At 35.8% G+C, this 22472-nt stretch overlaps 1 protein-coding gene across 1 annotated transcript in view; it reads left to right on the forward strand.

The window, feature by feature from the left end:
* Positions 1 to 22472, forward strand: part of LOC145684638 (uncharacterized) — a 70994-nt gene that overhangs the window by 9626 nt on the left and 38896 nt on the right. Inside the window, exons 2-3 of the mRNA XM_081757028.1 lie at positions 5047 to 5154; positions 21137 to 21248. Coding sequence (XP_081613154.1) covers positions 5077 to 5154; positions 21137 to 21248 — 190 coding nt within the window. The 5' untranslated portion in view covers positions 5047 to 5076. The remainder of the gene's footprint in view (positions 1 to 5046; positions 5155 to 21136; positions 21249 to 22472) is intronic.

Here is a 22472-nt window from a genome sequence, read left to right on the forward strand (position 1 = left end):
TCAGTATGTATCGATGATTGAAGGTACAGGATTGGTTGCTGAACTCAAGGCAAAAGTGATTGACAGATATAACAAGGTTTTTCTCTCTCATGTAGTTCAGTCAAAAAAAAAAAAAAAAAAAAAAAAAAAAAATCGGGCAGTTAGTATGTGTATCGAATTTTAAGAAATAAAGTTTGGAGTATGTTTAGTACAAGGGGTCCAGAAGCACGTAAAAAACACAAAATTTACAGGAGAAATGAATGATGCAAGTACCTAGACCTAACATAACGTAACCAAATCTAACCTAACCTAACATAAACTAACCTAATATTAGTAGAAATAAGCGAAATTGTATCATTTTTTGGAAAATTATGCGGGACCCCTGCACTAATTTAACATGAACTAAACTAACCTAACCTAAACTAAACTAACCTATCCTAACCTAAACTAATCTAACCTATCCTAAACTAACCTAATCTACTCTAAACTAACCGAATGTGAACAGAAATTACCAAAATTGTACCATTTGTTTAGAGAAAAGAGCTGGACCCCTTCTGCTAAACATAGGCCTAAAGTTTGTTCATTTTATTTAACTCGTATTGAGTATATTTAGCAGTGATCTACATCTTTCGCAGACATTAACATCTTCAATTAGACCAAACTTAAATCAGTTGTTGAAGTTCATAAATAAATTGTCAGGGAAAGAAACAAACGACTCCTACCTATTTGATGAGATTACAATGGAATGAGGGCATGCGTATTGCCGACGAAGTGGGCCGTCATATACTATTATAAACGCTGAAATACTTTAACGTAAATTACGAGCCCATAATGAGTGTTATGAAAAGTAATAATAATGTAAAATTATTCATGTCACTGTAAGAAGAAAATAGTATCTAAATGAGAAAAGAATAAAACAAGTCATGTAATTGTTTACTTAATCTTGATAAATTGGAAGAGATGTCATTAAGCGCCTCTCCGATGAAGAAACAGCACGAAAGACGTATCAAGAAAGAAAGAAAGAAAAAAAGCAAGGCATTAGTCCAAGTTTTCGCTGACATCTGTGCCAGATTTTGTTTTATTTCTGGCTATCAAAACTTTAAAATAGTCACATCGTTGAAGTTCTCAATTGTTCCTGTAGAGGACACTCTATATCACAATAGTGAAGTATTATTACGGAAAATGTCAATAGATGGCAGTAGAGTGGAAGATTCGTAAAGTGTCAGTGCTCCGTATTGATCCGCAGTTATCACTGTCATTAATTTCTTTTCAACATTATTTTATCAATGCATATCAATGAGGTTCACTGAATAAATAAACAAACAAATAAATGCTATGTTATAAATGCTGCATATCTATCTACTTAGTTACCAAACTTTATTTTTAGCATGAGTTCCACCTATTTTTTGAGTTGATGTTTCTTCCTATAAGTATTTAGTTTTTTTTTTAACTTGAATTTCAATTTTCAATGATTTATTAATTGTGTAAGTATGAATTCTGGTAGCCCCAAGGGTAAAAGTGGATCTGAAAAGGTAAGGGAACGCATGACGTCACGCCGCCCCCGTGCCTATCTTAGCCTATTATAATTTTTTAGGAAGTGGAGGGACGCCATAGATATTTTTTGGATGTAGAGTATCTGCGTCCTCCAGCGTTCCACTTCACTTTTACCCTTGAGTAGTCTACAACTAGAGTCTTTCTATTTCAACTGTGCCAACTCTGGCGCTACTGTCGATGTGCGTTTTCCCGTACTTCTCTCGAAAGAGAAGGGACAAGTTGCTGCGGCCGAGATCTTTCAATTGTTGGATGCGGAAGCTTTGTCACAATGAATTATTTCATGGACTTCGCTCTGTTCTGTCTAGTTAGCCACTCTGAGTAGTCTACGATGTTCACTCGTGAAGACCAAACGACTGAATGACAAATTGGCAACACAGATGAGGTCATTCACTTCTTTTCCCCAAGCAACGGGAGGGTTTCCTCCGTCAGAGGGTGGCGGGGGTGGGGACGAAGTATGTTTCGCATATTTTCCGAGGGCACACCTGAGATAGACAGGCTTTAATTGTAAACTATAAAATACAAAGTTGTGTTGACTTTCCCAGATATTTTATATTAATTTTCTATTTGTAATGTCAAATCTTGCTACTTAGATTTCTACACTACGTAAAACTCTGACATTTTATGCCGCACAAATGAAAATCACAACTGGATAAATCAGGAGAGTTCGGAGGCCATATATCTTTCTAAACATTTTTGTCAGCTATGAAAATTGATAGGAATGCTTCCAAGGAGGTGTGTACTATGCGCGCTGTCTTGCTGCAAATACGCAAAACATCGTTTCTCTTGTGTCATTTGATTAAGAAGGAGCTCGAAGATGTCGGTAATATAACACATGAGAGGAAGTTCGATTTTATTTTCCCACGAGCCAGTACTATTTTGTGAATTAACTTATCCACTGAGATGGAATCATGTCTTCTTAGTTATGAAGTTCAGGTTTGGATCGAGAAAACTGCTTTTGATTTCCTGCAGTGGCCATGTGCAGTACTGTAAGCGTCTGGAATGATATGCAGATTAACATCTCCTGTAAAGCCATGATCTTGTCTAGCTTCAGGTTAATCAAGGTTTTTCAGGATGAAGAGGTATGTTGTTCGCGACACTCCCATTTACTGCGACAAACATCTCGTGGATTTACTGCGGTTCTGCAACGTCCACTTGCAAATATTTTTCTTTTGTGCCTCGGCACATTTCCAGCGGGGGTATTCATGCTCTTTATCAACAAGCACGAAACCTGTTTGCTCAAACTTCTTTATGAGTTCGTGAATGGATAACTTGTCAGGTAGATCACTGTTGAAGTCGGTATGGATTTTTCTTGTACTATTTTCGGTTGTTTGGCCTCTGAGTTCAGTTCCTTTGTAATGAACATCCTGGCGTTCTTTGCCAGCGACGTTTTTGCACTTACACTGGTAGTTGGTTTTACTGTGAAAGTTTTTTTTTTCGTCACAGCTGCAGGTCGTGTTTCCTTCTCCTACGCTTTTCCTCCTTTTTCTCTTCAAGATCAATGAGCTTTTCCCATAGCTCGAATACGAAATATTGCTGAGAATTGCTACGTCAAATTCATGAGTTCTTTTTCGGTTTGTCATTCTCCATGTCCGGTTCGGTTTATGTTGGTCCACCCTATATATATAGGGACGGATCCAGGATTTTCTAAGGAGGGATGCACCAATAACTACCAATCACCCAATCACACTCACACTAAAATTCCTAAATTGACATGTGACAATCTTCTTTACCCCTGACTTTTACATACAGCAGGGGGGGGGGTTGATCTTTGAGAGGATCGCAAGTGATATGCAGGAAAAGATATTCTCTCCTCCTGGATTCTGTTTTCTTCCTCACTTGACAAATGTTATATTACTTTGCTTGGTGAATCCTTTTCCTTCAACTTTCAGAAAATGGACTTAAACCATTGCTTTTGCAAAGCTCTGCTTTCTTTTAAGCCCGAAACAAAACATAATGGCAGAAAGTTTCGCAAAGTGTTACTTTTTTTTTTTCACTGCTAGCTTCTCAATTTAGATAGTATATATTTATAAGGAAGGGGGGTGGGTGCACGTGCACCGGTGCACCCCTAAATCCAGCCCTGGATGTATGTATGAAGGGCGCTCTGAAGGGCGCCCTGAAGAAGAAAGGGCGATGCATTTCTGAAAATATTCTTCGAAGTTGGCATCCGCTCTGGATAGCTCTGTCGATGTGGTCGTCTTCCTAGCGAATAGTTTTCTACTGATCTTCCAATGTAAGGGGCCTATGCTTGTATAACCCAAACGAAATAATCACACTTGGGCAGGCCAGAGAACTAATGAGGCCAATGAATGTCCCCAAATCTTTAAATAAGGCGACCAGTGAAGAGAGGGAAATGTACGGTCATTGATGCTCTAGCTGTGTGGGTGTCGCTTGATACCGTTGAACACATACACGGAAAATGGGAATAAATTTTAGTCGTAATTCAGACAAGAAGAAGTTGTTGATAATCTCAATATAGCGCTCCGAATTCGGGGTAACAGCATTTCCTTTATAATTGTCGAAAAAGTAAGGACTTGTAACAGCAGTTTTATCTATAGCACACTAAATCGTTACTTTAGGGCTGTGTAGCGGTGTTTCGTATAATTCTTGGATTTTCAGAAGCCCAATTACGGTAGTTCTGTTGATTCACAATGCGATTGACGTGAAAATGAGTTTCATTACTCATGAGCAAATGGAAGTAGTCATTTTGCTCTCTCAGTCGTCACTATACGTAATCTCCAGGCTTCAACTGTTGGTAAAACGGTCAATAACGGTCAATTTATATGGGTGGAAATAGAGGTCTAAATTAAAAATACACCTGTTTAAACGAGTGCTGAGGCCAAATTCAGACGCATACCTCTAAGTGGATAGACGCGGGCTGCACAGCACGGTTTGTCTGAATCTTTCCACACTTTCGGGATACATGCCGTTTGATACTTTGTACATTACTTTTAACCCAACGTAGAACAGTGTTATGAGTGGGAACAGCTTAATTTCTGTGGATATTGAAATAGCGACGGATTCTCAAATTATTAGTCGACTAATAGCTTGTTTTTTTTTCAGTATATATTGTAAGTTGAAAACTTTGTTTCTTATTTGAGCTTACACCGAAATCAAACCTCAGATTATCTTATTTTTAAAGTATACTGTGAAGTTATATGTAAGTTTAAATTTACCAATAGATTCTTAATTTTGGTTTAGACACTTAAGTTGCTTGCTACAGATAAATTTATTTTGTATTTACTGGTAATAAATGTCATTAAAGATTTCTGTACTTACATTGAAAATATCAACCACCAAGACGTCATACACTTCATATACACCTTACAGATGATACTAGTTTGACTTAGTTAAAGCATGATTTCTTTGCGTAATTCCATCAGCATTGATTAATCATTTTAATGTTTATTCGTCATTGCACTTTAATAATGATATCAATTATATAATTGATTACACTATTTCAATGTCCGTAAGTCTGTGAGTTTTACTTACTTAATTTTAATTGTTTGCTTCAAGGATTGTGTTGTAGCCATTGACGCAGCAATCATGGTATGGAAGTTGAGACAAAGCTGTTGTGGATGTTCCCTGAAGGCAGGATCGTTTGTGGTTGGATGCATATTTCTAGTAAGAGTTTTATCAACACTAATGCACTCGACCAATTTTTTAAATTAACAACAATAATAAACTTACGTTTACTACATCAAAAGCGTTCTATTGATCAAATTTCGTACATGCACATGCACATAAAGCACTTTAATAGAATCATTTGATATAAATTATGAAAATCCAATTCCAATTTAGTAGAATTGAGCCATTCACAGTAAAAGGAAACCAAATTCAATTACCATAGTTGTGTGAAAAGAGGTAAAGTATGTAGAGTACGATTAAATACATGAAAAAGTTAACAAAATTGTTCTACGTTACTTACAGTACCTGGACCTTTATGTTTTAAGCACTGAAAGGAGCTTCAGATAGAGATCTTAAATATGAAATATATACAAAACATTCGAAAAACACTCATTCAAGCTTTGGAACTTCTTGTATATAATAAAAGACAAATTCTGATCAAAATATTCTATTATATAATAAATAATAGCGTTACAGTCTCAGCAAAGTATCTTTGCCTTCATCAGACATTATGAAATACAATTTCTAAGACTATAGCTTATATATCTCAGAAAATGAGAGGACGTCATATCTAGGAACCAATTAGATGCGTCCTTTCATTTTAAACACTTTTAATGACACAACTTTCATTTGAGAGCTAAACTTTTAATTGGCACACCTGTATTATTTTCATTAACAACTTTCACTTTTGTGAACCTTAAACTTTTAATTAGCTATCTCCTATTCAATACACCTGTGTTACCTCTTCTTTCTTTTCTGCTTTATCCAATATCTCCCTTCATACGTCATATATATTTAGACCAATATTCCAGTTCATAAGTTCCTCGCTTTCTTCCTTTCTTATCCATTTTGCTTCTTTCCATGTTTTTAAAATGCTATTTGTCTCTCTTTCTAGATCCTCTACACCTTACAAGTCTATTTCATGTTCCGTCTTCTTTACATGTTTATATATTGCATTACTGTCCCTCTTCAATCTAACGTCGTCCCTGTGATGGATATAGTGAAGCTAGATTGAAGAAGGGTACAAGAAAGAAGAGGGAAGAAGGCAGAATAAAGTGAGAGAAGTTACCGAAGAAGAAAAGATGATTTGGAATAGAGAGAATAGGTGAAAAACGGAAGACCTGAAGAACTTATTGGAAAAATATGGAGTAAGAAAATACAGAAAAGGGAGTTGAAAATGTTAGATGTATTGAGAAAGAAGAAAAGAAAGGTTCCAGAAATGAAACTAAGCGATGAAGGAGTTGTATATAGAATTAAATGCAAAGATTGTGCTATGTGTTATATAGGAGAAAGAGGAAAGAGGTTAGAAGAAAGGATTAAACAGTACAGGGATGACGTTAGATTGAAGAGACATAGTAACGCAATATATAAACATGTGAAGAAGACAGAACATGAGATAGACTGGGAAAGTGTAGATGAGCTATAAAGAGAGAGAAAAAGCATTGTAAGAAAATTGAAAGATGCAGAATGGATGAGAAAGGAAGAAAAAGTGAGAAACTTATGAATTGAAATAGCGGACTAAATATACATCATGTATGGAGGAAGATATTGGATAAAGCAGAGAAGAAAGAAGATGTAACTCAGGTGTACTGAATAGGAGATAGCCAATTAAAAGTTTAAGTTTCTCAAAAGTGAAAGTTGTTCATGAAAATAACACAGGTCTCCCAATTAATAGTTTAACTCTCAAGTGATATGTAATCGATTCAAAATTGTTAAAAATTAAAGGACGGATCTTATTGTTTCCTAAATATGACCTCCTTTCATTTTAAGAAATATATTAGTTGTAGTGTCAGAAATTGTACACTTGAAGACATAGACACTTTGCCGAAATTGTAATGCTATTATTTATTAGATAATATATCCTTTGGTCAGACACAAAATATCCAGAAATAGACATGAGTACCTTGTGAATTGATAGCGCCAATTAACGAAAAAAGCTTGGGTATTTACGAAAAATAATGCCATTTTGAGAAATCTTGTTACTCTTGCACACACACACAAAGTCAACCTGCACTCATACAGTATTACTTAGGAGTCTTACAAGTTCACTTCCACGACACATCATCTAAATTATACTGTAGATCTATGTATACTGTTAAAAATAATTTCTTAAATTTGAGAAACCGTTTCTCATCTGTGCACCGAGACAATATTTTCTTAGAAATGAGATGTGGCAATTCTCATTCATAAGGAAAGTAACAATATATTTTCTCGTTTCGCTTTATACAACCTCATCTACTTTTCTTCATTTCTCATTAATGACAGTTTCAAACTCTTGCTCCTAAGAAAAGATATTCTCGGTGCATAGATAGGTAATGGTTTCTCAGATTTAAGAAAGTTTTTAACAGTGTATTATGAATAGTAATCAGTAGAGCAACCCACATTATGCTTTATTGTTTGCTTAATTAAGTTTTATTTTTTTTTTCAAATTATGCTTTATTGTTAATTTCAAACAAAGATAGGGTTGGAATGGAAAGATAGAAGACTCATAAGAAACTTATACATGAACCAACAAGTAAGTGTTAGGATAGGGGAAGAACTGACGGAAGAGAGTGCAATTGGAAGGGGAGTTCGACAAGGATGCTGCCTCTCGCCAACACTATTTAATGTCTATCTAGAAGAGATAGTGAAAAAGAGCCTACATGATGATGATGGTATTTCGGTAGGAGGTAGAATGATTAGAGGCATAAGATTTCCAGACAATATGGCGCTTGTTGCAGAATCTGAAAAGAAAATCAATAAAATGTTAGAAAAAATGAGAAAGGGCTTTAAAGAATATGGGATGAAAATAAATGTTAGAAAGACAAAAGCCATGGTGATTGGAACGAAGGGGTCTGTGTCAAATATAAAAGTAGGAGGGGAGAAAATAGAACAAGTGAATAGTTTTCGATACCTGGGTAGTATTCTTAGTAATGACATGAAATGCGAACGTGGAATAAAAGGAAGGATAGGAATGGCGAAAGAAGCCTTTAAAAGAAAGAAAAGTCTGTTTTATGGGACCTTGAACAAAGAGTTGAGAGAAAGACTCATAAAATGCTTCGTGTGGAGTGTTGTACTGTATGGGGCGGAAACGTGGACATTACGTAAAGGTGACGAAAATCGACTGGAAGCCTTCGAAATGTGGGCGTGGAGAAGAATGGAAAGAATTAGTTGGTTCGAGCGGAAAACGAATATGAGAGTGTTAGAAATGGTGGGTGAGAAAAGAACACTTTTAGATATTATTAGGAAGAGGAAGATAAACTGGTTGGGACATTGCCTAAGAAGAGATTGTATCATGAGGGACGTCCTAGAGGGGGAAGCCTTATTTGCACACCGCCTGGTGTATGTATCGAAATCGAAAAGAACCGATCTTCGTCGACACTGAAATTTGCGATGTTGCCAAGTGTACTGTTAATATCATCGCAACCACAGCTAAGCCCATTTTCAGTGAGTGATCTTTTTACTTAATGAGAGAAGCATTTTCCAATATACAAAACGAAATAATTAATTTCCCCGAAATAACCGAGAAGATGCTTGGGCCATGGCAGTTAAAATACTATATTTCAAAAGGTGCTTGGTAAGTGATTTCAATCATTTTAATTGGAAAAGGATCTACAAATTTTGATGTGAATTGTAGTAAACAATCTCATAGCATGCCATTTATGTCTTGAGGTTGAGAAGTTTCTTTAATGCACTTTAGCATTATCCCATATGTTAATTTATTGAAGACATTACGAGACAAGCGCCATTATTATTACATATTTATATTATTATTATTAAAAAGCACTTTTACACCAATTTAAAATTACAAGAGTAAAATGTACTAAAGGGGTTATACAGTGTTGGACAAAAAGGGGGACACCCGCTCTTATTCTCCCCGGGATTATTAGAATTTTGTGTGGAGTATTGAGTCATTGACATTTATATTCCTTCTTAGATTTCCTTGTTCTTGGTGGGCATGGATCAAAAATTGCGGTTGTCCCTTTTTTGTCCAAGACTGTACTATTTAGAAAATTACCAAGTCTATACTTCATAAATCCGTCTTAAGTGAGACAGAATACCCTGTTCGTATAAACGTTCTTTTTTATAACTAGGATGTAGATAACTGATCCACCATACCCGGAACATTGAAAATTTTATTACAAGTGCCAAAAATTGAACAAAATACCAATCCTAAGTTAACATCGGGGCAAAGGTTCCGCAGATGTGAATCAGGAAAATACTGACTTAGGTTACGTACGTAAAGTTAGGTTATTTTCTTTCGAAGTAGTAGACGCATATACTTAAGAAAAACAAATTCCGTCTGCTCCGGTACCGTTTTACACTCATTCAGTTACCTCTGGCTAGTCAATAGGTTAGCCCAGAATTGGACAATAAAAGATATGATATTAAACAATCAAGTGATTTTTTAGTAAAGGCCACTATTTTTCACGGATGTTCTTGTAGGCATGTAAAAAAACATTTAACTACGGCGTTCTTTTTTTTTTTTTAACTTTTGACTAGTTTCGGCTTACTACTGCGATACCTTTACCAATGTCGGTGTTGGATCAGTCATATACACCCTTGCCATAATAAGCGATTGTAGGGTCTATAACCGGAATCTCACATTAAACTTCCCCTTGTATTTAAGGGCAATGCTCAAACAAAAAATTTACAAATTTTACTTTAAGTAAAACATTGTCAAGATATTGACTTCGGGTTAGGTAAACTTAAACCAATTTCCTTCAGAAATAGTAAATTAAAAACACTTATGATACGAGGAATGATATTTCTAGATTTTGTCTTTTTTTAAAGAATTAACTAAATTCCTAACGTGCCACGCACGGTTCTGTTCACTTGTCCAAACGCCACTGTACTGAAAGCATACGTGCGGAAATTGAAATATATTTATATAGTTACCAAGATTACGAAACTGTATTTAAAAGTGGAAGAAAATATAATCTCGTATTATTTTACATTGCTGGAGGTAGTAATACTAGAAAGGTTTAAAAATGTATCGATTTTATTCTACGTAACAGCAGACTTCAATCTCGCTCTCTGAAACACAAGCTGTAATGGAGACTGACGCTAGGTTTTCCGTTTCATAATGTCTTTTAAATTATACCTATATCGAGATCTCTATGAAGTGCATTCAAGGTACATGCAGCACAAATTAAATTCTTTTTTACTACAATTCACAAGCAAAGTGTGTGAGTCTTAGCATATAAATGATTGAAATCACGCAATTAAACAAATCGCGCCCCTGGAATAATACTGTCGTAACTCGAAATGGCCCAGGTTACAGCTTAATCAAAAAAAAGTTTTTGATAAGAATACTGAATGCTTCCTCGGTTTTCAAAGAATTACGCTTAAACTTATAGCCTAATTCTAAGAAGGACGGAAACTATCACAAACAAACCGTCTGTTTGGTTGGTTTGTAACGAGGTATATTTCGAGTTACGATAGTGTTATTCTGGGGTTTCGATTTGTTACCCTCCCTGTTGCTTTAGATAGATCAGTTCCCATTCTAAACTATTCCGCCGTTTGTTGGATATTAATAAACACTATTTTGTTTCAAACATTCTTTCCGGGAAGCGTTGGCTTATTTGATCCACCATATGTATAACTGGCCTCAGTAAAATAGATGTGTTAGTTTCAGAAATAGGGTTGGTGAAGTTTTCCTCCGAAAACGTATTTTATTTCGGGTAAAACAAAACAAAAACAAAAAAACAATAAAACCCACTTCAAAACCTATAAATCAGACTACAACAAAGATCTTACTTTGATTCGAGCATTTTCTCATAAAGCCGGTACCTATACCGTGTATAGTTTGCAGTACATGTATAACTCGCCATCTATTCAAGTAAAGAAATGTAGAGCGTAGACCCTCTATGCTTATCTCAACACGTCCATTCAAAACAGATCTATATAAAAGGGCCATCTTGTGGTGAAAATTAAAGCTCTATAGAAATACGTTACGTTAAGCCGAGTTCATTTTTTTTAATCGTCTGGCGACGTTTTTGTCCGATTTGTCACAACCAATAGCTCACAATCCCCGAAGTACGTTTACACAAGTAGAAAGCTCTTACAGGAGAAAAAACTCAATATAATTAGCTTTTAATTGAAATTATCTCGTTTTTTTCTACATTTTTGCCCCTTTAGAGGAGGGTTTCATCCCCTCCCTCTTGTTCGATTTTATTGCCCAACGAACCTGACCTGTACTTTGAACCAATAAACAATCTGTGAAAGTTCCATTTGAAACGGTTAAGGCGTTCGAAAGTTATCGTGAGACATACCGACAGACGACACACATGCCGAGTAAGTCTGATCTGGACCTCCTCTTTGCTTCGGTCAAAAAGCAGCAAGCAAACCCTTGCATTGTGAAATCTTAATTCTAAGTGTCAATAGTTGATATTTAGAGTGATAATGAATTTTGTTAGTTACTTACATTGCATTTACGAGTCACCATTACGCAGTGTTGGGTTAGGTACTCATTTTCTGTACCTAGGTACAGGTACTGATGAATAGTTTTTTTTCTTCATTCATAAAATAATACGTGATGAATTACAGGTTGTGTACATCACAATAAAATAGAAGGTTTATTTAAGCGAACTTAAATTCGTTAATATTCTTTAACAACGCTAGAGCTGCTTGTTTTTAACCAGTAACCGTTTTCTCCAAATAACATTTAACTAGTTATACGCATTGTAACACCAAACTACTGTATAATAAAATTCGAGAATAAGTCATTATTTTAAATATTCTTTTCTATATAAATGAACTGACTCTTCAATGTGACCGAGGTGTTCATTTTTCCTCGACCTCACTCAACCTCACGCTCACGGTAGGAATGGAATTCGACCTCACGTTCATTCAAACTCACCTGAACTCAAGATCACTCGACCTCACGCTCACAATAAGAAATGGAATTCGAACTCACTCGAACTTCACTCTCAAGCTGTGAAGTTGAAGTTGACATTTCATATGTGTAAAAGTTCTTGCAGTGTTTAATATCTTCTATACCTTCTAAGTAAGGAGGTATCGGTACTTGAAGGTCCTTCTCCATAATTCAAGTTTACGTGGTTGCGATGGTATTAACAGTACACTTGGCAACATCGGAAATTTCAGTGTCGACGAAGATCGATTCTTTTCGATTTCGATACATACACCAGGAGGTGTGCAAATAAGGCTTCCCGTCCTAGAGGGTATGGTGCAGGGAAAGAGAGGGAGGGGGCGAAGGAGACTACAATTAATGGATGATATTAAAACAGAAAGATCATACGCGAAGACGAAGAGGTTAGCGGAGAACCGTGGAGCATGGAAGTTTCTCAGCTGCGGCAAGTGACCTGCCAATAAAGGCAGAATACCTATGATGATGATGATGTTAATTTCAATCATTGTTTCACATTAATCGTGTATAATGTACAATATTTACTATACATTAAATATTCTAAATATCTTGACTATTTATTATAGTTTATACAAGCAATTTCTTTCATATTTAATGAACTTTCTACTTAACGACTGTAAAGAGATATGCTGTACTCGAGTCAGTTTTTTCTATCACTTGTTTGCGCCTTAGAGGTGAATATATGCAGAAAGTAAAAGTAAAAGATGCCACCAAAAAGTACAGAAAGTGCTCAAGTTCAAGAGGTACACATAACAATATAGTGTAGAGTTCTTGTGTACTATTTATTGTTGGCGGAGTTTTCTTCTTTTCCTTTTTTCTCTTCTCCAAATCAAAGGGTTACACCGAAAAGTTTACAGAAATAAAAATAAGCTTTTTATTGGTGCATTATAAATATTGTTTTTTTTAAAAATATTAATGCAGTATGTTAAACTTGTAGTTAAATTGAATTTTCCAAGAATTATTCTATATATTTTAAATTATGTTTTATGCTTTATTTTCTAAAATTATGGTTTATTATGCGTTAAAAAATTAGTTTCTTCTGGACCCTTAGACAACCACAACCATGTTCAAGATACCAACCATATGTCTAAATTGCTATTATGCTTTTAATGCTTTTTATGCTTTTGGGTTGCCCTAGCAATCAGTGATCCACTAATTTCCGTGTACACCAACGAAGTTTAAACGAGCGTTCACTTAAACGCGTTCAACAGTAAACTTTCAAGTTTAAAGGTGGTTCTAGGACTTTCTTTGCACCATTGAAAATCGAAGTTCAGTAAACCTCGTTTAAGTAAACTTTGGTCAATTTGTAAAATCGACTCTGATTGGTTGTCGTCTTTTGTCTCTAACCTTCATTTAACAAAGTGACAAATGAAGAAAGCATACCGCGTGCCGGGGTTTTCGACTCTCGAGATTGTGTGCATCTCGAGTGAACATAACATCAAAGAATGAACTACTAAATTATACCTGTAATGAAATAAGCGAGTAATACTTGGTGTTGCAATATTGGCAGTAGATTTTAGATTAGATTGTAGCGTGTAGTTTCACTATATGGATCCAAACTATAAGTAGTAGTACTAGTAGTAGTAGGAAAGGGGTAGAAGTCCCGCAGGGGTTTGTTAGGTTTTGTTCTCGGTGCAGTTTTACTATACGGATACACAGATTGTAAAATGTATAGAAAAATATGGGCAAGTCTTTAATTTGCTCATTTTATGTCCAGAACAGAAAGTAACCAACCCCTGCGGGGCTTCTAACCCGTTCCTACTATTACTACTACTTATACTATGGATACGTAGAGTAAAACTGCACGATGTTCTCGATATCCTATCATCTCGATATCGACCATATATCCTATCATCCTGAATCTGGATTCCTAGTATTTTCGTTACTAATACATTCCATCCCCAGTATATTAAAATTCGCCACCACTAGAAAATAAAAAATAATAAAAGAAAAAACTTCTGGAATCCACTGATGGGGAAAACTGTTTCAACAGTTATTCATATTTCATCGTGAAAATGTTATTCTAATGCCTTTTACATCCGTTTCCCTGTTGGTGTTTGCCTACAATTCCTAGTTAGCGTAGGTACAATTGAGGAGCGCTACCATTTATTCTTTCCACTTATGATCTAACGACTTCTGCATTTTTAGTTTCTCACCTGTCCACCAGCTACGCACACATAATATGTTATCAAACTTATATGTTGTAAATACAATAAGTGCAAAAACCACGCACGAGTCTGTGCTAAATGCCCAAAACAATCGAAGTTTGTATCTATTCCGATTCGAAGCAGGGCACAATTTGAGGGATCGCTCGTGATTTTGTCTGCGAAAGCTGGCACATTAGCGATGGTGGTGTGTGCACAAGAAAAGACCACTGTTTAAAATATCACCCTACTGTTTTGCGGTGCAATTTCTCAAAATGCATTCGTTACACATGTAAGTAATGTGTGATAATAGAAACAGCGTTAAAATGTATTGTCCATAATTATGCAATTATAATGCAAAACTAGCTTGTAGTGATCACCTACTACAGATTGGTACGTATTTTTTTGTACTAATTTGCTCATCACTTCAGCAGATGGTTCTACCGAATTTTGACGCTTTTTTTTACATTTTCAGGTTAGATTAGAGCTTTCTTTTACCAGAGCATGCACTAAATGAAGAGCTCCATCATTTTAGGATGGCCCAGTAACGTATAAATAAAGTGTGGACGTATAGCATAAAAACTACTGTGTATAAAACGAAAACCAAGTTATGCTAGGTGGCCACTAAAAAGCACGAATGCTATCTAACGTAGTTAGAGTAGGAGCGCAGGAGGGAGGCCCGAGCGTTTGCGTCCATAGGGAGCAGGCGCGTCAGCGACGGGGTATACACATAAACGAGGACAGTGGAAGAGCACATTTACACATACTATAATTTCTTTATCACTAATAATTAACTTCAATATGCTGTGATAGATGGTAATTACTTATATTCGCACTTTCATTCCTTCATGAAAAATATTTCACGTCGTTTTTTACCTATAAATTTTCTATTTGGTAGTACTGCCTGCTGAAGAGAACCATTAATTTGGTTACACGTATACCTACCATCGCAAATTTGCCTGTTCACTACGGACGCACCTCGAATATAGCTCAGCAGCTTCACCTTGGCGTAAACCGTAATAGGTTCAAAAATAGCTTGTAATGAGTAGCTTGCGAAGTTTGGTACGTGGTTTTGAGACGTGTGGCTTTCACTATAGTAGCTAAGTTTCTATGTGTCTTATACAATTGTACGCAATTGGTTGATGACACTCTAGGAATAACTGGATAATGAGTTTTACGAGGAATAACTGGATAAGTTTTACGCTGTTTGCATGGAAATTTGACAAGAAAATACGTATTTATAGACATAACTTGTATGCTCTCCTAACGTTAATCTTTACTGGAAAATTGTTTAGAAAATACATTGTCGAAAATGCTGAGCTGATTTTGTATTAAAAAAAAACAAACAAAAAAAAAAAAAAAAAAAAAAAAACACGCATAGTAGTTTATTTCTAGTGGGTTCTCTATTGTAAAGCTACAGCCTCGCAGGTTTTCTAGCTATATATCCTCCTTATTTCTTTTTGCTAGTTAACAGACTTTACCTGAAAATTAAAAAGAACTGTATTCTTAAAACTTCAGAACATTTATTTCATTTTATTGATATACATTATATCAAGGAGAAAATAATGAAATCACGAGCAGAAAATTTCTCCGATCACGAGAATCGTAATTTCATTAGTGGAAAATACAAAGACATTATTGAATGTAAACAGACTGACTTGGATCAACGAAGTTTAAACCCTCAAATTCGGCCGTTCAAGCTAAAACCAAGTTCATCCACCATTTGACCGAGACATAACCTTGAACGTTGTTGGTGCTACAGACATTTTCACTGAACTTGGCTATGATCCTCGTTCAACAGTTGAACTTCGTTGGTGCACACGGTCGTAAGTGAGTATTTCAAACTTGTTCAATTGGCGCTCTCTTTGTAAACCTTGCTTACTTCACGGATCACGTTCGTTTCCTGCTTTTCCGTTCGTTGGTGATAGGCGCTTTTGGTCTCACCTGTTCAGTGATTTCAGAAACAGCATTGGATTTTTAAATAATCTACAGTAATAATAATAATAATAATAATAATAATAATAATAATAATAATAATAATAATAATAATAATACCCTCATCAATTTATATTTGTTTATTTTTCAATGACGTAGAAATATTGAATAGGAATAGGTATGATAAAATATCAAATACATAACGTCTGTGAAGTTTGTTAAAACTCGGTCGTGGTGGTTTATTCAAAATTTCACAGCTTATTTCTGTCAGAAACTTGGGCTTCTCTTGCCCACTCTTCACGCTCCCTAGATTGGGAACCGCTGCACTAAATAGAATCACATCTACGTTGGAAACGAAACTAAATTCACAATGTTTCTCTTTTATTTATCGAATCATCATAATCTTACTAATACATTCAGAAGTTATTCTTTCCAATCATATTTATTGTATTCTATTATCCAATTGTGATCACATAAATATTGTTAACTTGCATCGAACATTCTCGGGAATCTGCACCAGTATATTTTCAACTTTTCGCAAATTGTTTTATACAGGTGGGGAACATTTATCCAAGTCACCTTTACCCTTAATATTATTAATTAATTAAATTGTTTTGTAATAATACATTGTTCGTAATAGTGTTAGTAGTTATAGATAATTTATAATTCATGATAAGATCATAATAATACCTAGGTAATATCAAATTAGTTTATATACAAGTATTATTAAATTATTTGTTGTTTTACTTTGATTATTACTATATGATGTTTCTACCTTACAAGGGACATCACCCAATTGTCCGGCTCCGATTTCAATGAAATTTTTATTGCTGATAGAGGACATGTATTCATTACTTGTGATGAAAGAAATTTTTGCCATGGTGCATGTTTTCTATTTTTTAATAATTTTTAAAGGTTGTGATGTGGTTAATAGAGATTACTGCAGAAGTCCCTTACTACTCTTTGTGTTAATGAAAGAACAACCATGTAGATACGTATAGGGCATAGGGAGAAGTCGTACGGTACGTATGACCTTGACGGCAGCCATCTTGAAATCCGCCATTTTGAATTAAGATCAAGTTTTTTGAATGGGAATAGGGTAATATGATACATAATTTCGGGTTAGAATTTAATCAGGAAGACAATGGTTTTAAGGTGTGCCCATTTGGGGAAAAGTTACAGGCATATTAATTGTTTATACTTACTATGTGCGTAAGTCCCTTACCTCCGCTTCTAACCCGCGTATTAATGATAATAAGTGGATAAAGGTTTCGGTAATACATATTATGGCTAGAGGGAAGTGATACGATAAGGGTATCATTGACGGCAGCCATCTTGAAATCCGCCATTTTGAATTAAAGTGAAGTTTTGAAAAATGAAAACCATAGCATGTGGCACCTAATTTTAATAGTAAATTTTTCCCAAAAGCCAATGGTATGCTTATTTTTGTTCTATAGTTAACTAGTATGAATTTATGACTCTTCTAATGAGCATGAAACGTCCATTATTCGATCTTTCAAATTGGCAACACTCCTAATTTTCACTGCATGTTTCAAGATTCCAACTGGCACTGCAATTGTTGCCATGGCTCATGTTTTCTAAATTTACTACACTTTTTTAAGAGTTGCGATTTGTCAGTTCATGAATAGTGTTGGGATAAGCATCCAGCAATCTTTCTGAATTTTGAAGACTTGCCATGTAATTATTAATTTCCTAGGCAATGTAATTATTTATTTTCTATACCTGCCCTTCAAAAACTCGTTTACTGACATGAATCATCACACAACGAAAGAACTCCAACTTTGCATTCAGGTAATACCGAAGACGTAGCTTGTAATGGAGAATAGATGAGACAAGAAATCAAATGAAAATTCACTTCAAAAAAGAAAACGAAATATGATTTTTGTGTAAATCAATGGTCTTTTGTTTTGTTTTATATTTATTTGTTTATTGTATATTTATTTATTTTCCATGGCAATATTTTAGCTAGTCAGACAAAAAAGTCATTCGTTTTCTAAGGATTGTTGTCGATGGTTCATGTTTGTAAGATTTATAATCGGTATTGATCGGGAACTCGATTAAGTTACACCTCTTTATAAACAAGTTACCTGTTTTCATATTTTGTTCATGGTACAAACAGTGTGTTGGGAACAGTCATGTTATGTCTTTGATATTTTCTATCATTGATGCTGTTCCTTTAAAGTTGTAAAGTTGTATTTATTTAAAAAATACTGTTTATCGTTTGCGCAACATGTAGGCCACATTTCATGACAATTTTGAGTTCGTGTAACACCAATTTGTAATAATTTTATTTGTATTTCTTTACGTCACATAGGTCCATAGGTTCCTCATGTACTCTGGGTTAAAATAAATGATTACACTGACTAGGAAATTAATAATTACATGGCAAGTCTTCAAAATTCAGAAAGATTGCTGGATGCTTATCCCAACACTATTCATGAACTGACAAATCGCAACTCTTAAAAGAATGTAATAAATTTAGAAAACATGAACCATGGCAACAATTGCAAAGTGCCAGTTGGAATCTTAAAACATGAGGTGAAAATTAGGAGTGTTGCCAATTTGAAAGATCGAATAATGGACGTTTCATGCTCATTAGAAGAGTCATAAATTCATACTAGTTAACTATAGAACAAAAATAAGCATACCATTGGCTTTTGGGGAAAATTTACTATTAAAATTAGGTGCCACATGCTATGGTTTTCATTTTTCAAAACTTCACTTTAATTCAAAATGGCGGATTTCAAGATGGCTGCCGTCAATGATACCCTTATCGTATCACTTCCCTCTAGCCATAATATGTATTACCGAAACCTTTATCCACTTATTATCATTAATACGCGGGTTAGAAGCGGAGGTAAGGGACTTACGCACATAGTAAGTATAAACAATTAATATGCCTGTAACTTTTCCCCAAATGGGCACACCTTAAAACCATTGTCTTCCTGATTAAATTCTAACCCGAAATTATGTATCATATTACCCTATTCCCATTCAAAAAACTTGATCTTAATTCAAAATGGCGGATTTCAAGATGGCTGCCGTTAAGGTCATACGTACCGTACGACTTCTCCCTATGCCCTATACGTATCTACATGGTTGTTCTTTCATTAACACAAAGAGTAGTAAGGGACTTCTGCAGTAATCTCTATTAACCACATCACAACCTTTAAAAATTATTAAAAAATAGAAAACATGCACCATGGCAAAAATTTCTTTCATCACAAGTAATGAATACATGTCCTCTATCAGCAATAAAAATTTCATTGAAATCGGAGCCGGACAATTGGGTGATGTCCCTTGTTAGTAGGAAAATGTTATAGAATAATGAGTTATAATTATAATTTAATAGAGTATTTTTTTTATAAATAGTGATTAATTTATTAGTACAGTAGAAATTGCTTACAATTAGACATCTTCCGCCTGTCTTGCAGTGAATCAATAAATTAGAATGTTCTGGAAATCTCCATGATGAATCTTTCATTGAATGTGTTTCTATTTTGAATTGTTTCTCCACATTCGAAGTATTTATATATTAAATTAATAGCGAGAAAAATGGGTAAAACTTAAAAAAAATCCAATTACGCATCGCACGCACACCAGATCCACTCTTGTCTTGTCTTTTCTTGACCATTATCGGTGTTTATAAATTAGGTGCATCAGCTATAAGTTCAAGTATGCTAAAAATGTGGTTTGAATGAATTACTAATATTGAAATTGAAATACTTTTATAATAGCATGAATAGAAATTTTGCAAATGGTGGCATTTTTTGGCCGACTTACAAGTCGCAATGCCTGAATTGTATATATCAGAATAGTTGAAAGAAAATAAATTATATTTTTGCAAAGTCATAGTTGGGTACATAAGATGTCAAAATCAGGCAAATAAATGAATTTTCACAGTGAGTATGAATAATATTCAAAATCGGGAGGGAGTTCCAGTGGGGTAAAGAGGGCAAGCTACCCATTTGTAGTTGAGTGTGGAAGTATTTGTGGTTGAGTGTAACTATATTTGAGCGGTGTAAAGCACTTAATCCCCTTCCTCTTCGTAACACTATACAAGGTAATGTTGTCACTTCAACAATCACCGCCGAACTCTCTCCCAGATCCACTCAGAATTCATCATATATAGTAGGCATAGGCTACATCTACCTGACAACAAGGTATGTCCACAATTGCTACATTGCTTTCCACCTACCCAACAATCTACGTGTATGTTTATGGAAAATATTTGTACATTTCTGGAGATTTATTACATGATACCAGTGACGGATCAAGGGAGGGGCTAAACCATAGTTTGCCGTTTTATCCAGTGTAAAGCAGGATTGAAGCCTATTTTATCCAGTATACCTGAGCGTGAAGGGGGGCTTTATCCCCTATAGCCCCCTCTTGGATCCGCGCCTGCTTGATACGTGCTATTACATGATACCCACTCTACTAAAAACTGTTTTTATTCTTTGCTTTTTTTTTTTTTTTTTTTGTAAAAAAAAATTCCGAACAGTCACTAGTGGTCAATTGCTCTGACGACAGTCAAATCAAGCTCAATTTGATCGCGGTATTGCGATTTTCGGTCAAGGTGACAGTACAAAATTTCAAATTCCAAGGCCCAACCTTTACAGAGGTATAATGAAGGGTTTGAAACCCCACCTTAAACACAATCTAGTTCATTATATTTATTTATTTATTTTTATAAAGGGTAGGATAACATTTGTACCATAATTTAAAATCTAGACCCAACACTTTCAGAGATTTGATTCTGACAGCGAGCAATTTTAACTCCCTTTTCCGAACTTTGAACTCTCAGGTTTCCAAATTTTGAAAGCCTGACTTATCCATAGCTTAGTGTTTAACTAAAACAAATTCCAAGGTTTTAGGCTGAACAGTTTCAGAAATCTAGTGATGAATCGGTAGTGATAAGTCAACTTTTTCCTAGATTTAATAAGATTTTGGGTATTAGACACATATGCTCTTTTCAATTATATAGTCATATGCAGTACTTTGTTCATTTCAGATCTTTTCTTTAGTGAATGCTATTCTAGCTGGAGTTGGAATTAACTCAATAGACAACTTTGATGAGGAGGAGGACTTTTTATCTGAAGAGAAAACTTTAGATAAATCAACCGGTAAGTCTACATATATCTAATTTCCTCCCGGCCAACTGCTGAGGACAGGGGTCATTTTTATAAAGGTAACCAAAAACGTTCTATCGCTTTTTGTGGAGGTCTGTGTTCAATTGGCCCTCACACCGTGAGTTGAATGCGAGTGGAGATAAGGCGAAGGTCAGTTGTTGATGTAGGTATATCCAACATACTACGTGGTTGTGGCAGTTCAGTTACACCGTGAACTTGCATAAGGACAAAGCGAACATGGAACCTACAGAGAGCATCATAAGGGCGTGTATGCTGTACTAGTTAAAACTGGAGTCAAACGTCGCCGCAGTGGAGCGGAAGATATGCCAGGCCTTTGGTAAAGGTGTCGTGACTATGCGGACACTGCAGCGGTGGTTTAACAAGGACATGACGAAACACTCGAAGACGCACCACGTACCGGAAGACCAACACATGTACAAAATGAAGATCTTGAGACAACAACTGAGGCGAACAGTGCTCAGACATATGAGGAACTGGGACTGCAATTCAGTGTGAGTGAAGAAACCATTCGGCAGCACCTCCATCAACTTCGGAAGTACTACAAATTGGGTCCATGGTCGCACATGATTTGACTCCGGGCCAGATGGCAACACGAACAGACACCTGTGTTTCTTTGCTGTCTCGTCTGAGGAAGGACCCATTTCTGGATAGGGTATTGACATGTGATGAGAAGTGGGTCCTGTACGAAGCTCCACGCTCGTGCCGACGGGGTACATCGCCGTCCTCATCATTGGTTAGCATCTATGAACCTGTTCGAAAATAGCCGAAACCAGCACTGTACCAGAAGAAGGTCCTCCTGTTTCGTGGACTGCTTGCGGCATCGGGAACTTTGTACTGCCAGCAGTTGAGCTGTGTTCAAGAAAAACTCAAAACTCTGGATCAGCACTTATGAATCGCAAAGGGGCCCTCCTGTTACAGGATAACGCTAAGCCACATGTAGCTAGGATGACCCGGGGCACCATTCTACGCCTTGGATAGGGAACACTATTGCATCCGCCATACTCTGCGGACATTGCACCGTCCGATTATCACTTGTTCCATACTTTGGACAACCACCTTAGAGGAGTTGAAATTCCTAGAAGAGATGCAAACTGCGCTTGATACCTTCTTCGCTTCACGGCCCACAAGTTCTACCGTGATGGAATCCATGGCCTTTCAGAACGTTGGCGGAAGGTCGTCGATGCTGATGGGGACTAT

Source organism: Thermobia domestica, chromosome 5 (assembly GCF_964235325.1).
Source record: "Thermobia domestica chromosome 5, izTheDome1.hap1.1, whole genome shotgun sequence".
Taxonomy (NCBI): Eukaryota; Metazoa; Arthropoda; class Insecta; order Zygentoma; family Lepismatidae; genus Thermobia; species Thermobia domestica.